Source organism: Leopardus geoffroyi, chromosome A3, assembly GCF_018350155.1.
Source record: "Leopardus geoffroyi isolate Oge1 chromosome A3, O.geoffroyi_Oge1_pat1.0, whole genome shotgun sequence".
NCBI lineage: Eukaryota > Metazoa > Chordata > Mammalia > Carnivora > Felidae > Leopardus > Leopardus geoffroyi.
The window spans coordinates 24,783,307-24,810,536 of record NC_059336.1 but is presented as its reverse complement, the minus strand read 5'-3'; the positions used below and the strand labels follow the sequence as shown (position 1 = coordinate 24,810,536).

General features: G+C 46.2%; 1 protein-coding gene and 1 long non-coding RNA gene across 3 annotated transcripts in view; one reads left to right on the top strand and one right to left on the bottom strand.

The window, feature by feature from the left end:
• Positions 1–5,581: 5,581 nt before the first annotated feature.
• On the bottom strand, positions 5,582–19,321 carry AHCY (adenosylhomocysteinase). Of its 2 annotated transcripts, none has more exons than XM_045444838.1 (10): positions 19,161–19,321; positions 13,647–13,837; positions 12,441–12,516; positions 10,830–10,979; positions 9,826–9,938; positions 9,176–9,383; positions 8,997–9,084; positions 8,786–8,903; positions 7,558–7,752; positions 5,582–6,530 (listed from the first exon to the last, which is right to left on the bottom strand). In XM_045444838.1, the coding sequence occupies exons 1-10, from the start codon at positions 19,186–19,188 to the stop codon at positions 6,399–6,401; spliced, it is 1,299 nt and encodes a 432-aa protein (XP_045300794.1). In that variant the 5' UTR covers positions 19,189–19,321; the 3' UTR covers positions 5,582–6,398. The 2 variants fall into 2 exon arrangements, with proteins under 2 accessions (XP_045300794.1, XP_045300796.1); XM_045444840.1 differs by lacking the exon at positions 19,161–19,321 and adding an exon at positions 18,679–18,810.
• A 98-nt stretch (positions 19,322–19,419) lies between these two features.
• LOC123579641 overlaps positions 19,420–27,230 on the top strand; it is a 43,953-nt gene continuing 36,142 nt past the window's right edge. The window contains exon 1 of the long non-coding RNA XR_006702869.1: positions 19,420–19,693. This is a non-coding gene — a long non-coding RNA (uncharacterized LOC123579641). The remainder of the gene's footprint in view (positions 19,694–27,230) is intronic.

The window sequence follows — 27,230 nt, the reverse complement described above, 5'->3', positions numbered from 1 at the left end:
AGTTTATTCCTAGGTATCTTATTCTTTTTGATTCAATTGCCAATGGGGATTGTTTTCTTAATTTCTTTCAGCCTACTTTATTGTTTTTTCTTATTTTTTCTCTATCCCCGTATCTATCAACATCTGGAATTCTGCATATGTATGCATGTCAGAGGTTGCAAAGGAAAAGTAGACATGGGACCTAGGGTGAGGGGGCAGACTGCTGCACCTGGGAAACTGGGAAATAAAGGGTGGGGGGAGCCTGATGAGAGGAAAGGAACAGTCAGTTCACTGAACAGCCAAGAGCTGCCCCTTTGGAATCCCAAGGCAGCCCGTTTACCAGTCTTAAATGATTTGGTAATTAGTTGATCTCCATGTGACAGAGCATCACCCTACCCCACCCTGCCCCTGAAGGCCCAATACCCCAAGTAATCTTCAGTAGTTTCACTCAAGCCAGAATCATGGAACCCCTGCACTTGTGAACATCTCTGGAGGGTCTGAGACATGCCTCCTTTCCCCAGGATGCCTCTAAGGTTGTTTCCTGACTTTTGCCACAGACCCAAACCTGCTACTCACAGACTGAGGCCCTGTGATCTGCAATTATCATAATATCACACTAACAGTGACTATTGATTGAGCAGCTACTTCGTGCCTGGATGATACCCAGCTTCCCAAATTCACTTCTTGAGGTAGGTATTGTAAATAAGGGTACTGGAGCTCAGAAAGGCTAAGTATTGTGCCTAGACTTTACACCTCCCTGCTGATTCACCTCCAGCCCACCTTAATCACTAGGCCACTGAAAGCCAGGCATAGAAGGTTCTATCTGCCTAGAGCCAACACTTTACAGCAGACTCAGCCCCAAGGTCTTTCCCCATTTTAGAATTTTCCTGCAACCTGATACCATCTGTCTTCTCTACCTCAGGAGGACTCTTGAAATTGCCAGGGACAGCAACCTAGTTCCAACAGGCTAAAAGAAAAAAGGAACTTTGTTGTTCACATCACTAAAAAGTCCAGAGGGTATTTCTAGTTAGTATAAAGCCTAGATGCTGGTCCTCTGGAATGTGTCACTCTGTCTCTCGATTCTGTGTGGTGTCACCCTCAGGCAGGCTTCCCCTCATGAGGGCAAAGAAGCAGGTCTGGGTTCACATTCCTGCCAATCCTGGTAGCCCCAATCAAGAGTGCTCCTTTTCTCCATTTTCAGGGAGTTCTGCAGCTGCCATCTGCTGTGCAACAGGCACAGAGGCAAATTGTATGCTATACAGTGTAGGCATCACCTGGGAACTTGCTAGAAATGCAGATTATAGGGCCCAATCCCAGACCTACTGAATCAGAAGTTCTGGGGGTGGGCCCAGCAATCTGTGTTTTAACAAACTCCCTAGGTGGTTCTGATGCACACTAAGTTTTCTAACTACTGGGTTAAGGAACAGGCATTAGTGGGGTTACACATGTCAACAGTTAGTAGAAGAGCAGGCACAGGTCCCCACGGAGAGAAAGCTGAGGCAGGGGATTCTGTTGGACACACTGTAGGTGTATGTTCCCACCCACCTGTTTCTTTTCCTTGTAATAGGGCAAGTATAAGAACAAGTGTGAGTGCAGGCAGACCATTAGAGTGCTATGCTGGGTAGATTTGGGTACCAACTATATGGGAGTTGTCAGAAAAAGCCCACTGCCTAGCACTTGGGGACCTTTGGGACTCTTGTGAGATTGTAACTCCCCCAGCCTAGAAGAGGAAGCCAGTTGTCCTGGGGGAATCTGGGTCCAAGCACAGCTTTCACTGGGTCCAGGCAGCCCATGGTAAGCTCCGGGGGTCACTGTTGGACAATGCTCTATGTTGCACCACACCACATTTCTAGTAAAAGTCCTAAAAAGAGCCCTGCAGTTGAGTCTGGACCTATTTGAGCCATGCACCTGTCCTTGAACCAATCTGGAGAGCTGATAGATGAGGAACTGGTTGAAGCTGACCCCTGGCTGCCTCCATCACTGCAAGCAGGTTTCCTAGCCTTATCCCTTGGGGTAGTCCTGAGTGGGTCTCTGGGATGAGAATCTGGATTCCTGAGGTTTCCTGAAAATTCAGGCCTGCCCAAAGCAGAGGTGAACCCTGCCTGCTGCCTCTTGTAGTTCTCACTGGTATCAATAGGCCCCCATGACCTTTCCAAGCTCATTACTTGTCCCCACCAGAACTTGATAAGGATGCCAGCAACTCTAGCCTAGCAGGGCCCTCCCATCACATGGATGTGGGCAGAGGGGCCTGGTATCCAGGAAAGAGCTGACCTGGAGGCAAGCTGGACACCTGAATCTACAGGATGACATTGTGTGTCACTTACGTTCTCTGGGCCTCCACGTGTCCATATACAAATGGTGGATTTGACTCTATAGATGCTCTAAGGCCCTTCCTAGTTTTTTTTTTTTTTAATAAATATTTTTTTAATTTTTATTTATTTTTCAGAGAGACAGACAGAGCATGAGTGGGGGAGGGGCAGATAGAGAGGGAGATACAGAATGTGAAGCAGGCTCCAGGCTCTGAGCTGTCAGCACAGAGCCCAACGCAGGGCTCGAACTCACATACCATGAGATCATAACCTGAGCTGAAGTCAGACGCTTAACCAACTGAGCCATCCAGGCGCCCCTGGCCCTTCCTAGTTCTAAGATCCTATTATTTTTAAAGCAGTGTCTAATTTTCCAAGTATTCTAAATTCTCTGCCCTCAAAAACAGCTGCCTCACACCCACTGTACTTGACACAGCACTTTAAAACTTGACATGAGGGGCGCCTGGGTGGCTCAGTCGGTTAAGCGTCCGACTTCGGCTCAGGTCACAATCTCACAGTCCGTGAGTTCGAGCCCCGCGCCGGGCTCTGTGCTGACAGCTCAGAGCCTGGAGCCTGCTTTGGATTCTGTGTCTCCCCCTCTCTCTGACCCTCCCCCGTTCATGCTCTGTCTCTTTCTGTCTCAAAAATAAATAAACATTAAAAAAAAAAAAATTAAAAAAAAAAAAAAACTTGACATGAAACTTTCCATACATGTTACATCATTTGTCCTCAAAACAGCCACATGAGGCAGATAGGTCTATCCCTGCCTCAAGTAACATAGGGGTTAACAGCAGACCCATGTCTCCTCCTTTCAAAGACCATCCCACTGCTCCACAACCCCTGCCCCCCCTGCCCCCACTCCCTCCCCCAAGGGCCTTAACCTCCTTTTTACCTTTCCTGGGGAAAAAAACTTCCAGCCATGGCCAGGCTGGAGATACTACAAAACCCTTAGCCAATTCCTTCTTTAACCCATGAAGCTTTGATGGTAGAGCCCAGACATCAGGAGTAGGGCATGGGGACACATCATCTTTCATTTTGGGTACCTGGTCAGTGTCACACATGTGACAGATTAGCAGACCTGAGATCAGAGGTAAGGCTGAAACCAGATGTGAAAGGAGAGGTTGTTTTATGGTTTCAGGTTTCGTTTTTTTTTATACAGTCTAGTTTTATTGAGTTTACCTGAGGCCATTCCCACATGCTTCTACATACAAGTATACAAACATTTATAGCTTAACAAATGAAAATGTTGAAAGACACATTATACCACAGTGTAGTGTTTTTTTTAATAACTGACAGGACATCTCCAAAGAGGAAAGGGGGGGGGGGGGGAGTCCTGAATAACAGAAACCAGAACTCAAAGGGGACGGGAGGAAGGGGACTGCATGGGATCTCCCAGGAGGGAACATCTGGAAAGGTATTTCCTATGTCTAGAAGGAGACAGACTTGAGGGATGGGAGTGCGCTTACACACAGGCAGGGGCCTCTTGGAGCAGAGCGACTGCCATATGACCTAGAGTGTTTAACCTTCCTGGCTCAGATGAACAGTGGCCTAACCCCTCTTTTCCACTAAGAAGTTATTGTCCCAAAGACTACCATGGCAGAGCTGCTGAGGTGGGTGCTGTAGGCAGTACTTTCTGGTGGAAGTCTTGCCGTTAGGTGACCCTCGTAAACCTGAGCCTGTGGGTATGGATTAGGCTTGGATTGAGGACTCAGAATCCTACCCAGTACAAAAGCCAGCTCACTCTCGTGGCCCTTCTCAGAGCCTGTTTCCTGATCTGAAAAACAGGAATTCAAGTCCCTCCCAGGTTATCATGAGGAATAAATAAGCACTTACAGAGCACAATGCCTGACACACAATTAGGTATGCAAGAGACAGTGGTGGGCATGGTAATGGGATCTGTTTTGACCACTGGTATCATGATCAGTTGAGAAGTGGGTCCTATATCATTTGTTACTGGTAATCGTTGAAGTACCAAAATTTGTACAATTATTTACGGTGGAATCGCATCATATATGCAAGTAACTTATTGTTACATCATCTTGGGTCAGGCTGCTTGGCCCCTCTGAACCTCTGTCCTCATTAGTAACATGGGAAATAATACCACCTCATAGCCAGAGGCCAAAAATACAAAAATGAACAAACCATATTTGTGGAATGTTCAGTCAAATAGGGACATTTCGGGAGTCTGTGCAGCTCAAGGATTAAAACCAGGTCTCATCTTAGTGTTTGAGGCCTATTCTGCCTGTCCCCCAGGCCACCTTTCTAGCCCCTTACCTCATATCTCCCACTATAGTATAGCCAGACAACTCTTCCCTACCCCATCCTCGCAACTCACTCTTGTTTAAGCTGTTCTTCTGCCTAGAATGCCCTCGCCTTCAATTCCTCCAGTTAAAAATCATCAGTTCTTTCAAAATCCATTTCAAGCATCACCTCTTCTCTGCTGCCTTTCTCCTACTGCTGCCAGGGACTGAACTCTAAAGCTGGGCAGAGAAAAAGAAGTGCCAGGAGATGGCAAAGCTCTCTTGTGTGTGCATTCTCCCTCTAGCTCAAGATCCCAAAAGGCTAGGGTCAGGTCTCAAACATCCCAGTATCCACAGCAGGCCCTCCATCCAGTGGATGAACCTGAGAATAGTCTCCAGTTACCCTTTCCAGGTGGGTTCTTATTTTGCTTTGATTTCCAAGACCAGCACAGAGTTCAATATATGACCACTTAGGCAAATAGGAAGGAGCTCAATTTCCTTTAAGTGGCCTCTTACAAATTTTAGGAAAGACACTTAACCTCTATGAGTCTCCACTCTTATCTATAAGATTAGGATAACATTATTACTAAGCTGCTTGTGAGAATAAAGAAAATCAACTACAAAATACCCAGCATCCAGTAGGTACTCAATAAATAATAGTCCCTCCCCCACCCACACACACAGGAGACAGGAGAGGAGAACTGGATCAACCCAAAGTGTAAATGGGGAGAAAAGGAAATATGAATTGGAACAGAAAAATATAAGGTAGAGGAAAAAATATGAATAGAGATTATAATAAATATAAGTGGGCTAAATTCACCTATTAAATGATAGTCTTTAGATTAAAAAAACAGGCTTTTAATAAGAGACATACCTGAAGAGACAGAGTACTCTCTTCACTTTACTCATTCTTCCAAGCCCAAGAGTTTGTCTGCAGCAGTTATCACCCTATACTGCAGAACAACCCCTCACCTTCATCAGCACAGAACTATTATTACTCCTTACTCATGCCATATATTGTTGGCTGTGGATTACCTATATAATAAAGACTCAAAATTCTTTTAGGCACCAAATTTTTAATTTACCCACTTTCTTGCTCTCTTTTAACATTATAAACATTAATTAAACATTATAAACCAAATTAATATTTTTGATCCAGGGTTGTGATAGGAGCCATCATGTTACAAAGAGGTGGCAGATCTCTGCCTGCTTTTATGATTCTCTGGCCTCTCTCAACTTCTGGCTGTCACATCTCTTGTCCTTTTTTGGTTTTCCTATAACACTATATTCTAACCTCTGTAAAATAGGAACTGAAAGTACTGACCTCATTGTTCTGAGAAACCTCTTAAACAATAGAATGTCCAGCACTAAGCCAGGCTCTCAGGGACAAACTCCCAAGAGTTCCTCCCTGCCCTTTGATATAGTTCATTCTCATCAGTCATGGGCTGAGGAACCAGCGAACCAGTAAATTAGGACATGAATATAAAGGCCATAGGTCAGGGGAGGGCCTAGATGGAAAAGTGCATGGGTTTTGTGACTACCACTGCCAACTTCCAACCTAAGTAAGGACTGACTGAGTGAGGAGTTCCAAAACCCCTCTGCTCATGGCTCCCTATGGTTATCTCCTGTGTACCTCTATCATGACCAGGGCTTCAGAAGGGGCTTCTCAATTCACGATGCCACACTTGAAGCAGTATGAGAGATGCAGCAGCAGAGGTTAAAGACTGAGTGACCAGCCCCAGGAAGTCAATGGGGGACATTAGCAAACCTATTTCAAAGTTGGTGCCATTTGCTCTTGATGAAGAGGAGTGGAACCCCAGCAAGGCCAGAACCTTATAGCGAGCAACTATAAGGCAAACTACAGGCCTGGTTCTCAGTAGCGGTAATGATCAGGCTTGAAAGGGCCATCACGGGACAAGCCTAGGTACTTGGCCTGCTTCTCAGTCAGCTTGGTCAGCTTCACATTCAGCTTACCCAGGTGGGCTTCAGCTACTGCTTCATCCAGCTGGAGAAAAACACAGGAAGACCTAGAATCAGTGCCATGCTGTGCGACCCCGTACCTGCATCCAGCTACCAATAGAGACAAGAAGTATTCTGTGGGAGTATCTGTCATACGTGTTACAAACACTACCTCATTCTATCCTCACAGCCAGCTCAGCGGATGTGTTATTTTTGGCTGCCCGGCTCCCTTTACTCAAGAGGGAACCATGCTACATACTCCCCTCCAACTATCCCTGGTTGGACCATCAACTACATCTCTTTCCTCACCCTCCCTCAACACAAGCAACTAACCAAATGCTCCTCTGGAATATATCTATGGACAGAACATATATTCTATGACAGGTAGAGACAAGGACTGTTCAATTCCTAAAAAGGGAGGGAACCTTAAACAGTGAGAATATCAGTCTCAGCTCACCAGTGGCAAGTCTATTTGACAGATGAAGTGAATGTAAAGAAGAAAACAGCCAAGGCAAAGAGAAAGACGAATCCCTGGATCCAGTGTCTGAATCTTAGACTCCTCCGCTACATAGCCAAAACTTCCTTTTTAGATTAAAATGGTTGTGACTGTTTTAAAACATGTCCTTAAGTTCTTTGTCCATAAATTCATAATACCCTTTCCATCACGAGGTAGAGCCCAATTCCTCACCCTTTGAGTGGCTTACTTCTAATGAACAGAATAAAGCAGAAATGATGTCATGGGACTTGGAGACAAGGTCCTGAAAGGCACTTGCAGCTTCCTCCTTTGCTTTCCTGTGGACCATTCACTCTAGGGGGAAGACCAGCTGCCATCTCATCACGACACTTAAGCAACCCTATGCAGATAGACCCATGTGGTGAGGAATTGAGACCTGCCAACATGGACATGAAGTGGATATTCCAACCCAGTCAAGCCTTCAGATGACAACAGCGACTCACTGGGAGCCATACCCTGCTTTGGGCCTCAGTTTCCTCCTCTGTTAAATGTAGAGAATGATTTCTGCCCTGTGGAGGACACTGTGAGGACCTCTAAGAGGGTAGAGATGCAAACCCACCTTCTTGGGCAAGAAGTGGACCCCAACAGGGTACTTGTCAGGGTGAGTCCACAACTCTATCTGTGCCAGCACCTGGTTGGTGAATGAGTTGCTCATCACAAAGCTGGGGTGGCCCATGGCACAGCCCAGGTTGACCAGCCGGCCTTCAGCCAACAGGATGACACGGCGCCCATTTTTCAGCCAGTAGCGATCCACCTGCAAGTGGGCAAAGCAGCAGTGAGGGTTGGTAGGGCACTGTTGCCAATGTCCACCACTGCCTTATCCTACCCTGTTGTTCAGAAAGGCCTTCCTGCCTCCAATAGTGTCTGTGAAGGGCCTGGACTGTCCTAGAACAACCTCCAGCAAGTGGGTGGCACTCACAATTAATAAGAGCTAATATTTATTAAGCAACTCTGAGCTAGAGATCTCATGGGTCTGCTGTGAGAATTTAATGAGCTGAACAAGTAAAGTACTTAACATATGGCTTGGCAGATAGTAAGCACTTGGTAAGTATTAGCTAATAATTATCATTAATCCCACAGGCTAAGAACATACACAAACTATATGTGTGTGTGTGTGTGTGTGTACTTATCACATCTGATTCTAATAACAACCCTATAAGTACTATTATTATCCCCATTTCACAGATAGAGAAACTGAAGTTAAACTAAAGAAGTTAAGAGAAACTAAAGGATTAAGTTGTGGGGCACCTTGGTGGCTCAGTTGGTTAGCATCCATCCGACTCTTGATTTCAGCTCAGATCATGATATCACAGGTCATGAGATCGAGCCCCTACACTAGGCTCAGTGCTGACAGTGCAGAGCCTGCTTGGGATTCTCTCTCCCCCTCCCCAACTCGTGTGAGTGCATGTGTGTGCATGTGCATGTGAGTGCTCTCTCAAATAAATAAACTTTAAAAAAATAAATAAATAAAGGGTTAAGTTGCTGCAGTTTGAGCCTGGACATTTTGAGGACAGATCCATGTTCTCAACCACCATGCTAAATAAAAGTTGAATGGAGTGGTGCTCAACATTGGCTGCCCAGCAGAATCATCTTGGGTGCTTAAAAAAATGGGGATGTCTTGGTGTCACCCTAAGATTTTGATTTAACTGGCCCTGACACCGGGCTCTCTTCCTCCCCCATCCCACTGCCCAGGTTGCCACAGCCTCCTCATCTACCCTTCTTGGTGACTAGCCCACAGTCATGTCCCCCACAGTCTCCCATCTGCCCACCCTGCTAAGGCTTCTCACCTGGGGCTTGATGTTCACCTTCTCCACAGCATTTTCGTTCAGCCACTTGACATCAATCTCTACATCAAAGTGTCCGATGTTACACACAATGGCATCATCTTTCATCTGCTCAAAGTGCCTGTTGGGGAGTGCCAACCCATGGAAGACCGTCAGGGACAAAGAGCAGCCCTAAGCCTCCTTTGCTCCCTGAGACCCCCAACCTGGCACCTACCGGCCAAGGATGATGTCAGTACAGCCCGTGGTGGTGACAAATATGTTGCCCTCCTGACAGGCCTCATCCATAGTGGTCACCTCATAGCCTGTGCAGAGACGGTGTCCATGGGTCATCCAGGGTGGCCCTGACCCTCCTCTGGCCCCAGTGGCTGACAGCCAACCCTCGCCCTGTCATACCCTCCATGGCAGCTTGCAGTGCATTGATGGGGTCGATCTCCGTGATGATGACGCGGGCCCCAAAACCCCTCAGGGCCTGGGCACAACCTTTGCCCACATCGCCATAGCCGGCTACCACTGCCACCTTGCCTGCAATCATCACATCTGTGGCCCGCTTGATGCCATCTATAAGAGACTCCCGGCAGCCATACAGGTTGTCAAACTTGCTCTGAAAGAAGAGGGGCAAAGGGGTGATGGGGGCAGGCAAGGCCCCTGGGCCTCAGACCTACTCTCAGCATCCTGGCCTAGTGGGTCTTGGACTGATCACTTTTTCCCCACCAGCTAATGCACTCATATGCCCCTTGCTCTGATTAGCCCAAGACGTTCTCCCTAGCCTATGCCAGTCTAGAAGGCTTCCTAAGGATCAACTGCTAGGAGAGACTTGCTTAGAATCTGCTTCACTTTCAAGCTCTTGGTGCCCAGCCCTAAAACTCACTGTACAGTTCTTTCCCTCTTTAATGAACTTATTACCCTCAGTTATCACTCCCTTACCCCCCCTCAAATGAAGGCTAAGTCCCTAGCCTGCAGCCTTCCCAGGGACTTTTCTTCAGAGGCCTCCTAAGCTGCAATGGGAACCAACAGCTGAACACGACACTGATGCACGGACTCACCTTGGTGACAGAGTCATTGACGTTGATGGCAGGCACCTTCAACTTCCCGTTAGCCACCATCTTGTATAGGTTGTGGACCCCTGTTGTGGTCTCTTCAGAAATGCCTCGGATGCCTGAAAAAGAACGGAGGGAATGAGCCCAAGGCCAGGAAGGGACTGCCCAAGGGATAAACGGGGTGCCTCTGGTATGAGGCCACAAGAGCCTCAGAAAACCCACACCTCAACTCACCCAAATTCCTCATCTTTACCCCCAAAGCTGCTCCTCTTTCTGAGTTCCCATCTCCATGACTGATACCACAGTCGCCCAATCCTCCAGGCTAGCAGGCAAAAAGAGCCATCACCATCATCAGGCCAAAGGATTCCATCTCCCAGCAATCCCAAGCTCTCCATTCCTGCCGCCACTGCCCTAGTCCCCACCACCATCATCTCTTGCATGGTCTCCCAGCCACAACCCATTTTCTACACAGGGGCCAGCAGTCATTTTTAACGTATATATTTTCAGAGAAATCTTTTAAATACCATCCACTCACTTCTCTTTGCTCTCAGGATCAAGCCCAACTCTTCTCTCTTGGTCTGTTGAGTCTGATTAAAGTTCCAGCCACATCCTGCAACTCTACCCAGTGAAGGAAGCTGCCATGCTGACTTCCTTTCTGTTTCCTGAATAGTCCATCCTTTCCTGCCTCAGGGCCTTTGCATTCACTACCTCCTCTACATTCCTCCCCACACTGCTTTTAGCAAAACTGACTCCTTCCCAGTTGTTCCCCGCCCTGGCCTACGCTTGCCCTTGAACCAGACCTTAGCCAGGCCTCCCCCGCCCCACCCACCACCACCTAGCGCCACACCATCAGAAATCAGGTGGCCAGGCCCCAGCATGTCTGCAGGAGCCTGCCATCCTCCCATCTTCCACAGAATCTGCTGCTCGAGGCAGTAGGAGTCCTGCCAGGCCTGCTGCTTTCACATGGGCAAGAACCACCAACACCCTGCCCACCCACCTGCCCCACTTACCTGACAGGAGCTGTGGGTACTTGGTGTGAATGAGGTTTGTGAGGTCACCTCCATCATCCAGAATCATGTTGAGGGGCCCGTCCTTGAAGTACAGCGTCTGCTCAATGCACCACAGGTACTCCTCATCTGTTTCACCCTTCCAAGCGTACACTGGAGTTTGAGTGGCACAGCACATCAGGGCCTGGCCTTCCCCACTGGTGCCTGCTCCAGGAAACCACCTGAGCAGGGCCAATATAACCTACCTAATTCCCACCTCCAGCCCTTCTGAGGACTCAGGCAATGAAAAGAACACAACTTAGAACCAGATAGATCTGAGTGCAAATTCTGGTTCTACACTCACCAGCTGTTGTGACTCAGCAAATCACTTCACCTCTGTGAGCCTCAGTTTCCTCACCTCCAATGATACTGATTAAGTGAGATGGAGGTCAAGATATAGGTATCTGGAAATAATTATTTCCCTCCCTACCACTTTTGTCTGGGCCTCAGCAACTGGGACCTCAACCTAGTGACCACGGCTCCCACCCACAATGCCCACTGCTGGGATAAAGGCGCTACAGTGTTACTGAGCCACACTCAAGTGGACCCATGAGCCAAGATCCAAGAGTCATTCTGCACTGCCCAGCAGTCTCTGTGGTAGGTTGTCCCAGGCTAAGTCTGGCCAAAAAGTGATAAATAGCAGCTACTATGCATAGAACACTTTCTCTGTGCCAGACATTATTCTGACTGCCTTATACACCATCTAATTTTTCCTCACAGAAACACTCTGAGGCAGGCATACTATCACCATCATTTACAGCTCAGAGAGGAGCTAAGATGTGCCTAGGTCACGCAGCATGGGCATTCCAGAACAGGCATCGGAATCCAGGACTCCTGACTGCCAGCCCAGACTGGGACACTGGTATGGGGCTCTCAATAATCTCCTGTGAGCAAACAACAGTGGCCAAGGAGGCCCAGATGCCACTCCCCCAGACTAAAGCAGACAATGCTCTTGAAAACAAGGCCCTTCCCAGAGAAGGGTCATGGAGCCCAAATAAGGCTGAGGAGTAGGGGAAGACATGCCAGTCCAGGGTCTGGAACGGTCCTCCTCCATCCATTTCCTTCTACCTATGGCTGGTTAGAAGGAATTGTGAATGTCCTATTTAATCACCATCAGAGCTAACCACTCCTCTCCCCAAGCCCTGGCAGATGTGTGCCTGTTTCTCTAGCAGCTTGTGATAGTCTTTCCTCAGGTTCCTAGACCATCAGACCCTAGGCAATGGACCTCTGAGGCTCTTTTTCTACCCAGTATGCCTCCCTGATTCTTTTGAAAATAGACCTACATCCTTCCTTTAAGGAACTTCCTCTCTGTAACATCATGTGGTTCTCAACCATAAGATCCCACCCTTCCTGGTTACATGATTTGAGATGGGCCAGTAAGTGCATTCCATAGGATTTTAGATGATAGTGGGACAAAACAACTCTTTCCTTAAATCACTAGACTAGAATTCTACAACCATGACTTCTCTCCCCTGCCATGGGAAAACCTGTCAGAGTAGGAGTCAGTGAACCAAACAGGGAGAAGCAGAGCCCCTTCATGCATTCTCACAACCCCTAGCAACAAACAGGACTCACCAGGAATGCCAGCCTTGGCAATGGCAGCCGCTGCATGGTCCTGGGTAGAGAAGATGTTGCAGCTGGACCATTGCACCTACAACAGCCAACAAGACAGGGCTGCTGGTCACAGACAGCTCAGAAGCACTGGGATCACTGGACAGGGATAAAGCAAAGCCCTGGACAGAGAAGGGAGAGGCTCAGGATCTAGTCCCAGCTGACTCTTCAACCATAGGCTAGGGACAACTGATGAGTAGATGGGAGCCAGAGCATTGACAAGACCTGATTTAGGCTTTAAAACATCACGTGGTACTATGTGGAGGGTAAAGGGCTCCACCAGGAAGCAAGGAGACAAGTGAAAAAGCTGCTGTAAGAATTCAGCAAGAAATGCAATGGTAGCAGTAGAGGAGATGGTGGGTACATTCTGAAGGTTGAGAGGACAGAATTTGCTGCAGGATTAGTTGTTGGGGTGAGAGAGAAAGAGGAGTCAGGGATGATCCCAGGTTCTAGAAGGCTGGTGTTTCCATTTACTTACATGAGGAAGACTGAAGGAAGAAGAGGGGAATAGGAAATCATGAGTGTGGCCACGTTGAGGTTCAGAAGTCTACTAGATCTCTAAGTGGAGAGGACTGACACATCAGCTGCCGGATATAGAAGTCTGGAATTTCAGGGAGAAGTCCAGGCTAATACATATATTTGGGAGTCAGCACCATACAGACAGTATCTTAAGGCCACAAAATCACATCACTGGGTGTGAATGTTGAAATAAGAGGTCCAAGGAATGAGCCTTGGTGTACTCAGTTGGTTTTGGCTGCTCTTCCTTGCCCCATCTTGGGAAACCATCTTACTCCAAAACTCCCAGACAGATTGGAACAGCTGCCAGCTGTTGGTACTTATAACCCAGGCTGAAACAATCAGAGCACACCATCCTTCCAGCACCATGTTTGGTCCATGGCAGGCACATGACCCTGGGAGGGCCAATGAGAACCAGTCCTTACATGACTCGGTAGGCCCTTGGTGTTGAGTTTTTCCTACTAGAGCTCCTCAATCAGGAGGATGTGAATTGAGGGAACTCAGAAACTATCTTCCCAGTCAGGGAGGAAATATCATAACAATAGTCACCACAAAGGGTGGTGGCACTGTGACAAGCTTGGAGCCTCTGCCAACCGGAAGGGACATCACATTGGACTTCCCCCGCCCGCACACCAGAAATGCCAAGGGACTCACCTCAGCACCCAGAGCTACGAGGGTCTCAATGAGGACAGCTGTCTCCACAGTCATGTGTAGACAGCCAGCGATGCGGGCGCCCTTCAGTGGCTTGGAGGCCGAGTACATCTCCCTCATACGCATCAGACCCGGCATTTCATTCTCCGCGATGTCCAGGGCCTTGCGTCCCCAGGCGGCCAGGCTGATGTCGGCTGCAGGGCCAAGGTGGACGGGATTTCCATGAGCTGCCTCATCCCACCAACCACAAAGCACTACCACTTTCACTTATCCACTTGTGGACACAAAACACTAAGTTAGGCAGCTCACAGCCTTGTGAGAGAACACATTTAATCAAAGAATCACACAGGTATGTGAAAATTACAACGCAGGTAATTGTCCCTTAAAAATTAGCTATCGGGGTGCCTGGGTGGCTCAGTTGGTTGAGCGTCTGACTTCAGCTCAGGTCATGATCTCACGGTTCATGAGTTCCAGCCCCACGTCGGACTCTGTGCTGACAGCTCGAGCCTGGAGCCTGCTTCGGATTCTGTGTCTCCCTCTCTCTCTGTTCCTCCCCGGCTTGCACTCTCTCTCTTTCTCCCTCTCTCAAAAATAAATAAAGATTAAAAAAAAATTTTTTTTTAATTAGCTATCAACCTATACGTACCTCCCACTACCCTTCCTGCTGCCACCTACCAACCTCCTCATTTCCTAAAGACTGTAGCTCCTCGTGCTCCATCTTCCAAGTCATCATTCTCAGTGACTTCCTCCAACGCCTTGGGCTCAACACATTTGCTTCATTTCCTTGACCATATGAAAATGCTGCTTCCCCAAGACTGATGTTTCTTTCCACTTGGAGGAAACTCACCTGTGTAACTAACACTCTTGGCCTCTCTGCCCTAAGGGAAGCAGAGTGCCTTGTCTGATTGGTAAACTTGAGAGAACAAAGGGCATGCTCAGTTCAGCTCTCCCTTCTGCAAGCAAGCAGCAGCCAGCCAGCCTACAGGAAGCAGTTCTTCCATACCTACCTAAGCTCACCTTGCCTGTACCTGGAGAGTAACTACTGAATTTGGCCTTTTGTTAACAGGATCATCAGACTTCAACACTAATCCACACCCTCTGGCTTTGATGCTATTAGTTATGAGGGTTAAGTTTTGGCTTCTATCTGCCACCCCAAATGTTTCAAATTTGTCCAAATTCTCAGACAGGAAAGAAGGATACTCTAATGCTCTCTCACCATCTCAATACTCTTCTAATAATCTCACCCTCTTTCTCTCCCAGGCCACACCAACCCATTCTGTAGGTCAGTGGTTGCAAACTTCCCTGATACGAGTCATCAGGCATACTTGTAACATCTCCCTGAGGAAAAAAGATTCAATAGGTCTAAGAAGAGAGCTGGGACTCCTGGTGATTTTTATTATTAGGGAAATTTGGATCCTGACAATCACCCAAAGAGGTGGTGGGTGGAGGGAAAGGACTGTAGAGAATTTAATAACAAATAATAAAACTAAAACAGTCTGCCCCCTACTGTATAACTACTGTGCATTCAGAGATGAAATATTCCTCCCCCATGGGAGGGACTTACTCCCACAGTGCCTCAACACACAACCCCCTTCCCCTATCACCCTCTGGCCCCACCCCCACCCATCCACCTTGGCAGGCCATTACCAATGCTACTCTCCTTTGAAAACCTTGATTTCAAGCAAACAACTCTGGCCATGTCCCATCTTTCCAATCCTCTCTCCCTCTGGAGCCCTAACTCCAGTAAGAGTACAGTCAGTCAGGTCAGAACCTCTAATGCATTAATCCTACCAATTTCCACAGTCCCTCACCACACCATCTTCCTATTCTCAACTTCTTCCACAGGTTAAGATTCCACTGTCTCCTCTGAGAACTCCTTGGCAAAACTCCCACCCTGGTTAAACCCAACCTTCCACTGCACCCAAGCCAGAGAGCCCAGCAGGAGGAAAATCACCATAAGAAGACCATAAATCTCAGGGGACACTCCGCAATCCTAACACATTTTCATAGTAAATTCACTCTTCTTTTCCATTCTGTCCAAACCTCTAATGCCTCTCCTTATCAACTAATGACCTCACTTCACAATTCATTGAGAAGAATTCAGAGTTATGCCATGTTTCCTCCATGGAATCCACTGGTCCTCATCTGTAGCTACACACCAAGCATTCTTTTGGTACAAGAGAGTGGTCTCTGCTAGGTGGGGCTTGATCCCATGTATTCTCACCTCCTTGCAGACCTCACTACTCCAGTGAACTGTTCTTCCCAAGGTCGCCCAAAACTGGCCTAATCCTACATCTAATAGTCAACTATCTATGTTCACGTGTCTCCCTGAAGCACTGCTCCCATGAATTTTGCCCTCCTTCTGAAATCCTGTCTTTTCTTGGCTTCTATGCCTATCCTTCTGTGGTTTTCTTCCTGCCTTCCAGGCTCCTTTTCCCATAACTCACTGTAATGTTTCCAAGCCCTCAGGGCTCCATCATCTCCCTCTTTCCAGAAAAGCTCATTACATCACAGGCTTTAAATACCTTCCCTACAGCAATGGCTCCTACCCAAACTTCCAGCCCAAACTTCTCCCCTGAATTTAGGACTCCTATAATCCAACTTATCTACTCACCATCTCTACTTGGATGACCAGCTATATGTATTATGTGTTGGGTTTGAGCCCCTGGGACTCCCGGTCCTCCTTCCCAAACTTTTACTCCCCCAATCTTCCCATTTTAGGAAATGAAACCACCATTCAACCAGCCACCCCAGACAAAACCTTAAGATTTCTTGATTCCTCTTTTCCCCTTTCGCCCCCTTCCAACCCATCTGCAACGTCCCAACACATCTTGCCACGTTGGATCACTGAAGCAGCCTCTTCACTGGTCTCCCTGCTCCCACATGCTATTCTTCCCACAGAAGCCAGGGGAAGAAGCGTTTTAAAATTTAAGTTATATCACCTCCACTCTTCTGCTTAAGTAAAAAACAAATCTCCACTGGTTTGCCCTTACCTTTGAATAAAATCCTAACTACTCACTGCCCACCCTTCTCCCCCACCTCTCCACCCTTCTTCTCCTCACCAGCTGTTCAACCACACGGCCTTCCTTCAGAGAAGCTAAACTCATTCCCACTTAAGGGCTTTAATCCAAGCAATTCTCTTAGCCTGAAGGCTCCTCCCCAAGCACCTGATATAGTATCTGGCACAGAGTAGATATTCAACAAAACCTAGAAACAACAAAGAACTTGGTGTATATATTCTTGCTGGAGGAACAGAGAGTGCACCAGGGTGACTCTACTGGTAGAGGGAGTAAGAGGATGAGTCAGGATTTTAGTCCCAGTGAGGTGGGAAGCTCCAAAGTTTTAAGGGGAGTATCATGACCAGATCTGTCTTTTGAAAAGACCCCTTTGGTTGCTGCATGTGTCTATGGAGCAAGAGACCAGAGAGGGAGGAGGAAGATTAGAACTGGGGAGGTGGCCATGCAGACAGATAAATGTGCAGATCTCACAAAACGGAGAAAATACCATGACATTATCCAGATCCGTGTCTGTCCTATACTTATCCTCTAGTCACCTTTGTATCTCCAGTGCTCAGCAGGGCGTGGCACAGAGAAAAGCAAACATCTACTAACCATTCCTGGTTGTTAAAAAGGAATGAGAGGGGGGTCCATGAAAGGGGCTGGCACAAGACAGGCGTGGCAAGAAACAAAACAAATGGGAACCCAGCATTTGCATTTACCTATGAAGAAAGAGCCCAGAGAGGGGTTTACCCCAGGTTCCACAGCCAGTCAATGGCAGAGGTGGGGGTGGTGGCCAGGCAGAGGTGTCAGAGCTACAGACAGAGGCCCTTCTCAAGGATCAAGGATCATGGGAGGGGCCCAGCAATAGCAGACAATAGGCTTTGTCCTATCCTGCTAAGCTCCAACCCCTCAGCCACCACAGGTTCCTCCAGCTAAAAATAACTCCTTCACTTGCCCTCAGGACAGGCATGCCAGCCCCTGAGTTTTCCATAGATCCTTCAACTCCAAGGGCATGGAGGAGGGTCTAGTGTTCCAAGTTCTGGGTTTTTTTGGTGCCCACGTTGCTAAGGAATTATAGAAGTTGCAGGAGCACCTATCTAGGGCAAACCAAGAGGAAGAGCCAATACCCCTTCTGAGCCTGTTTCTTCATCTGTAAAATGGAAATAATAATCTCTAACCTTGCTATGAGCCCTGAGGATTAAAGATGTGATGTGGGGAGCACCTGGGTAGATCAGTAGGTTAAGCATCTGACTCTTGATTTCAGCTTGGGTCACGATCTCACGGTTCATGAGTTCAAGCCCTGCATGGGGCTCTGTGCTGGCAGTGTGGAGGACTTAACCTTTCTGTACTTCAGTTTCATGGGAACAACGGTCTATTCTGGCCACTTGATAAGCTACTATTTCTACAGAATCTTTGCAAGTCCATCCTACTACTGCCTCAGTTTCTTTCTCTGAATAATGGGATAAAGTCCACCTCCAAAGGTTATCTTGTAAACACACAAATCAGCAGATACACTGCAAGTGCTCCATAAATACCGATGCCTTTCTTCAGGTCTAATGGTGTCTTGAATTTATTTTAAAAACCGCTAGCAGCCTGAACAAGTTTGTGCTGAGAGTTCATTAGGTTCGTTCCAGGTGTGTTCACTTATATACAGTGGTGAAAAGGTGTGCTTAGAGGCAAACAAGGCCTACATTCATATCCTGCTAGACCAACTCACAGCTGTAAGATCCTGAGCAAGGTAACTTTATTCCTGTGTCTCAGTATACTCATCGTAAAATGAGAAATAGTCCCTTCTCCAAAACAGTCGTGAGAACAAAACGAATTAATCTACAATAAAGATAGAAGGTGGTGCCCATCCCACAGTAAACTGCCCGGTGAACATTAACTATCAGTTTAATTGATAAATTGCAAGGATTTTTATAAGCACTCCAAGTTTTCTTAGAGATTCTCTGCACGGCTGTCACTGTCGGCCAGGAGAGTGACCCTAAAGGTTGAGTAATGAACCCAAAGTCTCCTGTGAGGGGACTAGTGCCGACCTCAGGCTCGCTCTCCAGGCCTCTCCTCCCACGCCTGAGGGACTCCACTGCCCTCGCCTTCCCTACAGGAGGCCCAGAGAGGGGTGGGCACTTGTCCGGGTCCACCCAGCTGGCAGGATCGTGGCCTCCTGGAGTAGGTCCCAGCAGGTGCCAAAGGTCCCAGGCCGTGGCCAGGTGCGCGGTCCCCGCCATTCCCAGGCTCTTCCCAGCGCAACACGCCGCCAGTTGGCGGCTCCGCAGCCCGCTCTGCTGCACCGAGCCTCGCGCGGCACGCCGGGACTTGTAGTTCGTGGCCGCCTCTGACTACCGCCTCGCTGGGACGTGAGAACTCCAGCCCCCAGGTGGCCTCGCGCGGCCACGATCGCGCCGAGCCAGCGATTCAAGGGGTCCTGAGAGCCCCGCGTCGGCCCCGCGGCCGCCTCCCCAACAGGCCCCCAGCGGGCGCGGAGTCGATCCGGCCGGCTGCACTCCTGGAAACTCACCGACTTTGTAGGGCAGTTTGTCTGACATGCTGACAGTGCTTCCGCACAGAATGGTGAACACGGGCGAAATGGGCCAGGCCTGGGGCTACAGACTCGCACAGGAAGGGCGGCGCTGAGCAGGGATCTGTGTGTGGCGCCGGCGCCTTTAAATATCTTCCTCTAGTTTGCATATTCAGGATCCCGCTAGAGCTGAGTGGTCCGGGGCGGGGCCCAACGCAAGGGGGCGGGGCCGGGACCGGAACAGACTTCGATCCCTGCTAGGAAGAAAAACCGTTTTTTGTCCACGCTGGGTTTGGGAGGGAGCTCAGGGAGAGGCCTGAGAGCAAACCTGAGGCCGTTCTTTCTTTCATTCGTTCAGCTTGGAAATCCGAAGTCAAAACTGAATGGAACTGCCGTTCTAACCAGTTCACTTACCTGAGCCGCAATTTTCTCTTTAGTAAAATGGGCCAAATGATACCACATGGATTATACGTAAAGTTGCAATATGTCAAGTACCTAGCACACCCCAGATCTTCCACCCTGCTCCCCTCCAGGTAACCACTATCCTTAGTTTAGGTAAATTTGTATGCATTTTAGTACTTTAACTACATATGTGTAAATCAAACGTTTCATAGAACTCTTTCTGTATTTGACTTCTATATAAATGGTACCATACTGTACTTAGCCTTCTGCAACTTGTTTTTTCTGTCAATACTATGTTTGTACAAGTCACGTATATAGCTTAAATGTATTTATTTTTGCTTTTGCTGCCGGATATTATTTCGTTGTATACATGACATGATTAATTTATCTGTTCTATTTGCAGAAGTTATATACAGTCTATCGCTATTGCATACATACTGGAGCAATGGACGTTTCTGTACTTGTCTCTTAGTGCACATGTGTGGGTGTCTCTGGCGCAGAAATGTACCTAGAGCTGGAGTTTATGGGCTGACACATTGGTAACTTTCCTAGATATTGCCAAATTGCTTTCCAAGGTAGTTTCACCGTTTACCCTCCCACTGGCAGTATCTGAGAGGGCCTGTTTTTCCACATCTCTGTCGTCACTTGTCAGCCTAACAAATTTGTGTTGGCCTGATGGGTGTGAAAATGTATCTACTTGTGATTTTAACTGGCCACCTGAAAACCCTTTAACATCTTTCAAGGAACCCCGCCCCCCCCCCTCCATTCCCCAGCTGCCATCCATTTTCTTTCTCCCCTTCTCAAACTTTTTCAGAGTTGCCCCTTTCTGGATCTGCACTTCCACACCTCCCACTCATTTCTCAGGTGTGTGGCCTCTACCCCCAGGCCTCTGCTGAAATTTCTGCAGCTAAGGGCATCAGGGATCCTGGCTGAATCCAACAGATGCGCCTCAGCCTGCATTCCCACCTCCCAGCGACACACAACATGCCCTCGGTATCCACTTTCCTGTCTCTCCTCCCAGTAGTTATTCTTGTTCACTCAGTTCCTTCTCTGACCTTAGCAACTTCCTTCTTCTCTAGTGTTCTCAAGGGCTGATGTTCCTTTTTCCTCTTACTCTGCTCCTTCTGCCTGTGCCATCTCACCCACACTTAAGGCTGTTGTGACCACTTCTATCAAGTTGGTCCATGTGTCCATAAAACACTGCCTTGCCCTGAAAGCCACCTGTTTCCCTTCTCAATCACAGGCCCCTGCTCCCCACCCCTGGAGTTATTACTACCATGAATTTTGTCTTAATCATTCCTTTGCTTTTCGTAACGGGTTTTACTACCTATGTGATTATCCCTATACAGCACATTGTTTAGTTTTGACTGTTTTTGCCTTTGTATAAGTGAAATCATGCTGTATATATTCTTCTGCAACTTGCTTTTCTCTCAACATTGTGTTTGAGTCCTTCGCATAGATGCTGTAACTATGGTCCATTTATTTTCTGTATCATCCGTTGTATGAATATACCACAATTTACTAATTCATCATTGTTGATGGGTGTGGCACGTGGGTGGCTCAATCAGTTGAGGATCTGAGACTCAGGTCATGATCTAGCGGTTGGTGAGTTCAAGCCCCTCACAGGGCTCTGTGCTGACAGCTCAGAGCCTAGAGCCTGCTTTGGATTCTGTGTCTTCCTCTCTCTGCCCCTCCCTCGCTCACATTCTGTCTTTCTCTCAAAAATAAATAAACATTAGGGGCGCCTGGGTGGCTCAGTTGGTTAAGCGTCCGACTTCAGCTCAGGTCATGATCTCGCGGTCGGTGAGTTCCAGCCCTGCGTCGGGCTCTGTGCAGACAGCTCAGAGCCTGGAGCCTGTTTCAGATTCTGTGTCTCCCTCTCTCTCTGACCCTTCCCTGTTCGTGCTGTCTCTCCCTGTCTCAAAAATAAATAAACGTTAACAAAAAAAATTTTTTTAAATAATAAAATAAATAAACATTAAAAATAATAATAATAATGAATTGTTGATGAGCATTGAGTTCTAGTTTTTTCTACTACAAATAATACTGCTCTAACATTCTTCAGATATGCTCATGTCCAACTTAACTAGATAGTATCAATCCGTTTCTCAAAATGGTTGTATTAGTCTGTACTCCCACCAACTTTAGATAAAAATTCTTGTTCTAACTCCTTACCAGCACATCCTATTATAATATTGTTATTTTTTGCCAACCTGGCAGGTACGAAATGATCTCTCATTGTGGTTTTAATTTGTATTTCTGTGACTACTAATGAGGGTGAGCACCTATTCATATGTTATTTATTCATATGAATCCTATCATGATCCTTTCTCTGTAAAAGTTACATTCATGTCTTTGCCATTTTAAAAAAAGATGACTGTTTTTTTCTTTTCAATTAACAGGAATTCTTTGCACATTTTAACCATATGTGTTGCAGGTATCTTTCTCTGGGTTTGTGGTTTGTCTTCTCACCCTCTCTCTGTTGTTTTTTGATAAGTAAGAAATTCTTAGTTTTAATGTAATCAATTTTCTCTTTTCCTTCGGATTAGTGGGAGTTTTTGTCTTGTTCTAGGAAATCTATATGTCCCAAGGTCGTAAAGAATCTCTCCTGTACTGTCTTCCCAAAGTTGTATAATTCAAATATGTATGTAGTAAGAGGTAGAAATTCTGTTTCATTTTTTTCCCCATATGAATAAGCAGTTGTCCCAGCACCACTTATTGAATAGTGCATCTGTCGTAGACTCTAAGTCTAAAGTTCTCTTTTGGTCAGCAAAAGAGCAGACGCAGGATTAAAGCAAGAAATGGCTGGGGCGCCTGGGTGGCGCAGTCGGTTAAGCGTCCGACTTCAGCCAGGTCACGATCTCGCGGTCCGGGAGTTCGAGCCCCGCGTCAGGCTCTGGACTGATGGCTCAGAGCCTGGAGCCTGTTTCTGATTCTGTGTCTCCCTCTCTCTCTGCCCCTCCCCCGTTCATGCTCTGTCTCTCTCTGTCCCAAAAATAAATAAACGTTGAAAAAAAAAATTAAAAAAAAAAAAAAAAAGAAATGGCTAATGTCCAGGAAAAGACAAGAGGCCCAAACAAAGGTCCTTGCCCCGTTTTTATTAGGATCAGAAGGCTTACAAACATGGCGATGGATGTGCACAAAGAAATAATGAATCTGTGAACATTAACTTGTGGACATGAGGGAAAGGGGGTCTTGAGGATATTTGGGGTTAGGGGTTTGGGTTAATACAAAAAAAAAAATCCGGGTGCCAGGCAGTAGGGAAGAAGGTTGTTTACGATGGACATGAGGCGGCACCACTGTTTATCTTAGAGGAAGAGACAGGGGAAATAAGCTCAGGGTTGACAAGGCACGTTTTCTTTTGTTAACCATTTCCACTCTGGGCTCCTTTGCCTGCAGTGCAGCAGTCCATAGTCCAATTCACCAATTTACCTAACCTGGCCCTATTCTCCTGTGAAAGCAGCTTTTCTGCTATAGTACTAAATTGGGGGTGCTTCTACCCTGAATATCTAATCTTGTTTATTTCATATTCCTATGTATTGGGCACCTTTGTGTCATTCCTATTTTAGGCCTTTGCCTCTCCCTCTCTATTCTGGGGGCTCTGCACCCCCCCCCCTCTATTTTGGAGTGCCTTTGCACCTCCTTATTTCTGGTACCTTTATGCCTCCCTATTTTCGGGGTACCTTTGCACCCCCTATTCTTGGAGTACCAATCTGGTTTACCCAAACTCAGGTTTGAGCATTTTATGACTTTGTATTTGTTTAAGCCTTGTCCACCCATTGGTGTAAGCCCGGGGGATTCCTAAGCTTATCCCCCACAGTTCCCCCTTTTTGTTTTTCTTGGTTCTTTTAGCTTCGTGTTCGGGACCGTCATGACGAGCTCCTGGTCGTTCTTTTGCTTTTGGATGGCTTGGAGGGTGATTCTGCAAAGACATAAAAAGAGACACAGTAAAAGCATTCCGCTTCCCAAAATTATCCAGAATTTTAGATGGGTGCTAGCCATAAGTGAGAAAGGATTTAGGTTGCGCCACATTTCCCAGGAATCAGCCCATTCATTTTTAAGCTGATCCTCTGCATATTGTAGCTGTTGGTGCAATGCCATATCTAAAATATCTAGATCTTCTATATTGTCAGAGAGGTGGGAAGAAAAGACACTGCGAAGGTGTGTCTGGACAGCATCCCAAGCCTTTTTCAACAATGCCCACATAAATATGTTTTAACCGTGTGGGTATCCATTTGGGGCATACAATGGACTGAGTTTAGTAAAATGACTCCCATGTAGCTTAGTAAAAGCCCTTCAAATATTATCCATCCCTCATGTGGCGTAAGCATCCATGCCTCTGCTTAACAGGAATAACACAAATGTGGAGGATTTTGAAGGCTGACACCAAGAGAATTGCCATGATTTTCCCAGTCTTTGGATCAAAGGAGGAGGCATTTTAATCTTAACCTGTATACTTTTAAAATCCATTTATTTTAACCTTAGTCCGTTTTGACCACACATAAAATTCCTTTCTAAAGATTTTCCTTCAAGAACCTTCTACAACACTTCTTTGTATTTAGATTTTGTCCCAAGCCATTTTTCTCCAAATAACCAGTCTCATTTAGGACAAAATTACTTTATTTTACCTTTAACGAGAATATATTTCCATTTCTTATATCTTTCTTGCCTTTTACTTTCCTACATACAGAGTTGCTTTTTTATTTTATTTTATTTTTTTTTTTTTAGTATTAATTACATTTAACCAATTGTGAATTGTCTGTTACATTAGAAAAAATTTTAGGTGGTAGACTTATGAATCCATTAAGCATAAAATATGGATTAAAAAAATTTTTTTTAAATGTTTATTTGTTTTTGACAGAGAGAGAGAGAGACAGAGCATGAGCGGGGGAGGGGCAGAGAGAGAGGGAGACACAGAATCTGAAGCAGGCTCCAGACTCTGAGCTGTCTGCACAGAGCCCGATGCGGGGCTCGAACTCACAGACCACGAGATCATGATCTGAGCTGAAGTCAGACACTCAACCGACTGAACCACCCAGGCACCCCAAGCTTGGATTTAAATATTCTTAGTTTTTGTTGCCAAAAGAAGTTAGAAGCATAAACCTATGTCTAGTAAGCAGTGCTTCACCATTCCATCTGATTTGGAAAAGGTCTAAAATGTCCAAAGAACTTAATTATTTTTATCATTTAATTTATTAATAAATTGATAATTCAATTTATCATTTAAGCAAAGTGTTAAAGTTTTAGGTTACCAAAGACACTGAAAGCTATCTTAACAATTACCCATGGAAACTATGAGGCAAACAAAGTTAACCATTACTTTAAGTCACCCTTTTGCTAACAAATTGGAACAGAGATAACAGAACTTATTTGACCTTTAGTAAACCTTAGTAGAATAAAGTTTTATATTTAATGCTGATAACTTTAAAGACAGAACCAACAAACTTAAATTAGTATAAACACCGAATATGTTTCATTTACCATTTAAATCCTGGGAAGTTTGTTAAAACCTTAGGAAGTTATTAAGCACATCCTAAATAGGATTACAGATCATTACAAATCTTAAAACTTTATGTATTTATTTAACCAACGTGGCAATAAAAGATCCTAAAGGCGAATGTATAGCACTATATGGTTGTTAGCAAAACCTAGTTCCTTTAACATTGAGAAGTTTTACCTAAGCAATCAAAGACCTGATAAAGATGAAACCTAAAGCCTTGGTTTTCCCACAGACAAAAGAGGAAAAAGACCTTTGTTTACATTGCTTATCAAGAGCAGAACAGTCCAAGAAAACTTTGTCTTGTTGAACAGAGAGAAAAGCAGAATTTTAACCTTATGCCAGTGTACTTTTAAAATTTTATTCATCTCAACTTTAGTAGAATAAAGTTTTACAATTTAAAAGACATGCCTATCTTAATAATATTTTATCTGTGTTTTCTTGTAAAAGTTTACCATTGTTAATTTTTTCCCATGGAACCAGTGGGGAAACTTAAAGTTTAAGGAGGCGGGTTTTCGTTGTTGTTGTTGTTGTTGTTGTTGTTGTTGTTTTTGACTTTGGACAGCGCGGGGTGAAGGAGTGCTGTCTGAGGCTTTGAAGAGTCAGATATGCAGGCTGCAGGTGCAGACTGTGCAGAAACCAGAGGAGAGGGGGAGAGAAGGCAGAAAAGATGAGAAATCTCCAAGAGGCCTGAAGGCGAGGCAGACGGAGGCACAGAGTGCAAAGAAAAGAGTTCACGTGATCCTAAAGCCAGTCAGCTCAGATAGATGAGCAGATATCGATTTTTGCTTTGTTTTGTATTATTTGTTTTGTTTTTGTTTTCCACTAGTGGAATTAGGCAGTCCACATTGAGAAGACAGGGAAAACAGGGAAGTTCCCTGAAACAAAAGGAGTTTTGGCAGTTGTTTGGGAATATTTCTTAAAATCTCTATCCTGAGGTAGACTAGCCAGAGACAATTGGCTCTAATCATGATAGTTATTAATCCAAGAAATGAATGAGGGAGAAGCCTTCACATATAGTTAGAGTAACCAGAGTGTATAGGAAGAAACAGTGAGAGAGAGTTAAGAGTTCCCTGCATTAGGGATGCCCTGTGTAAAATCCACCACACTATTTCAGTGCATTGCTTTGCTGACAATGACGAAGCTGGGCTCGCTGCCTTGGCTGGGAATACTGCCCTGTGTCAGACAGTTGTTTAAAAGACACCGGAACAGCAGCGGCAAAGTTCTGCATAGCACCAGTCACGCAAGCATCATGAAACTCTTGGGCACAGACAGCATACTGGGCTGGGGTCCGAATGATGTTCTTAAGAGAGCCCTAGTCCCAGGCACACATGGAATGAGCGCCATGAATATTTTCTAAAATACCGATTGTAAAAGGGCTGTGATGGGGGCGCCTGGGTGGCGCAGTCGGTTAAGCGTCCGACTTCAGCCAGGTCACGATCTCGCAGTCCGTGAGTTCCAGCCCCGCATCAGGCCCTGGGCTGATGGCTCAGAGCCTGGAGCCTGTTTCCGATTCTGTGTCTCCCTCTCTCTCTGCCCCTCCCCCGTTCATGCTCTGTCTCTCTCTGTCCCAAAAATAAATAAAAACGTTCAAAAAAATTAAAAAAATAAAAAAAAAAAGGGCTGTGATGGACCTACAGCCGAACTGATTTTTGCAATTCTTTTACTATTGGAAAGATCAGGCCTTCATGGCTGCGTTGCCCATTTTGCCTGACAAGGGGAAAAAGATGGAGTTTACTGGCCTTATGGGCTTTTCTAATATACTTTTGCATTGGGGTGAGGACTTTATCAGAGGCAGTTGGTGAGGTTTTTAGAGGCTCGACGTTGTCCCACCCTTTTGGGGGAGGAGGAGTATCTTCGGCTATAAAAGAGCAAGAGGCACAATCTGAGTACAGGGGGAGCGAGATTTTTCTTCCTTTTTAGATAACTCTACGTCTTTGTATGCACTGTCCCAGCTCAAGGGGGATGGGGGAATGGACCAGGTGAGGATTACTTTAGGGGGGGATTTTAGCCCCTTTAGAATGCCTGGCCTTCATTGTTTTTTTTCTACTTGCTCCCACACTTCAGGGGTTAGGGAGTGTGTGTGTGTGTGTGTGTGTGTGTGTGTGTGTGTGTGTGTGTGTTTCTTGCTAATTTAGTAGATGAAAATGATATATTGTTGAAATTTCTGT